The 741-nt window shown below is 54.7% G+C and overlaps 1 pseudogene across 1 annotated transcript; it reads right to left on the bottom strand.

Annotated features, from left to right (window-relative positions):
- On the bottom strand, positions 1-438 carry LBRM_20_0481 (annotated as a pseudogene). The gene has a single exon. A coding segment is annotated over exon 1 (438 nt).
- Positions 439-741: the final 303 nt, after the last annotated feature.

The raw sequence follows: 741 nt of genomic DNA, 5'->3' as shown, positions 1-741 counted from the left end.
TTACTTGAGGCAGGCCAAAGAAGAAAAGCATCGAAGAAACACAAATTCACACCAACTTGCCAAGTAGCAGACAGAATAGCTCCCACGGGTTGTATCGTGTGTCGTGGAGGCATCAGAGGACGATGAGGAAGAGATGAGCGAAGACCAACTCTCGTCGGCGTCGCTGCCATCGCCGGTCACTTTGTCTTCATCGTCGACAATGAACATCTTTGCCTCGGTTGCTGAGGTGGGTGCCGTATGAGACGTCGCACCCCCAATAGGAAGCGGAGGCGGTATGGCAGGCGGCTTGTGATGTCCACGAGGGAAGAGGGCGCGGTACTCTGCCGGGTAATCGCGTATCGCACTCTCGAAGCCGATGTAGTGAAAGTACTCGAGCCACTCTTGCCGGTACACGCGTTCTCGAGTCACCGAGTCGTACTCCGGAGGGATCACATCCATTTTTATAGCGGTGGCACTGGGATTCACGGTCCGTTGTGTCTCACCGTGTGTGTGTGTGTGTGTGTGTGTGTGTGTGTGTGGGTACGTGTGTGTGTTTGCGGCTGCGACCAGGTAGAGAATCACGAGAGGGACGTAACAGAAAGACCTAACTCGGAGAAGTGAAAGGGCAAGAAGAACGCTACAGGAGCACGTTTCAACGCTGCAGTACCGCTTAGGAAGAATAAGTGATAGAGTAGCTCGCCGCACGAGGACGAGATTCACCCACAAGGTCGATTGCGGCGTCCACAGGTGCACCCCCTGACA

The sequence above is a fragment of the Leishmania braziliensis genome (genome assembly GCF_000002845.2).
Source record: "Leishmania braziliensis MHOM/BR/75/M2904 contig, possible fusion of chromosomes 20 and 34".
NCBI classification, from domain to species: Eukaryota; Euglenozoa; class Kinetoplastea; order Trypanosomatida; family Trypanosomatidae; genus Leishmania; species Leishmania braziliensis.
This window is presented reverse-complemented; position numbering and strand designations above follow the sequence as displayed.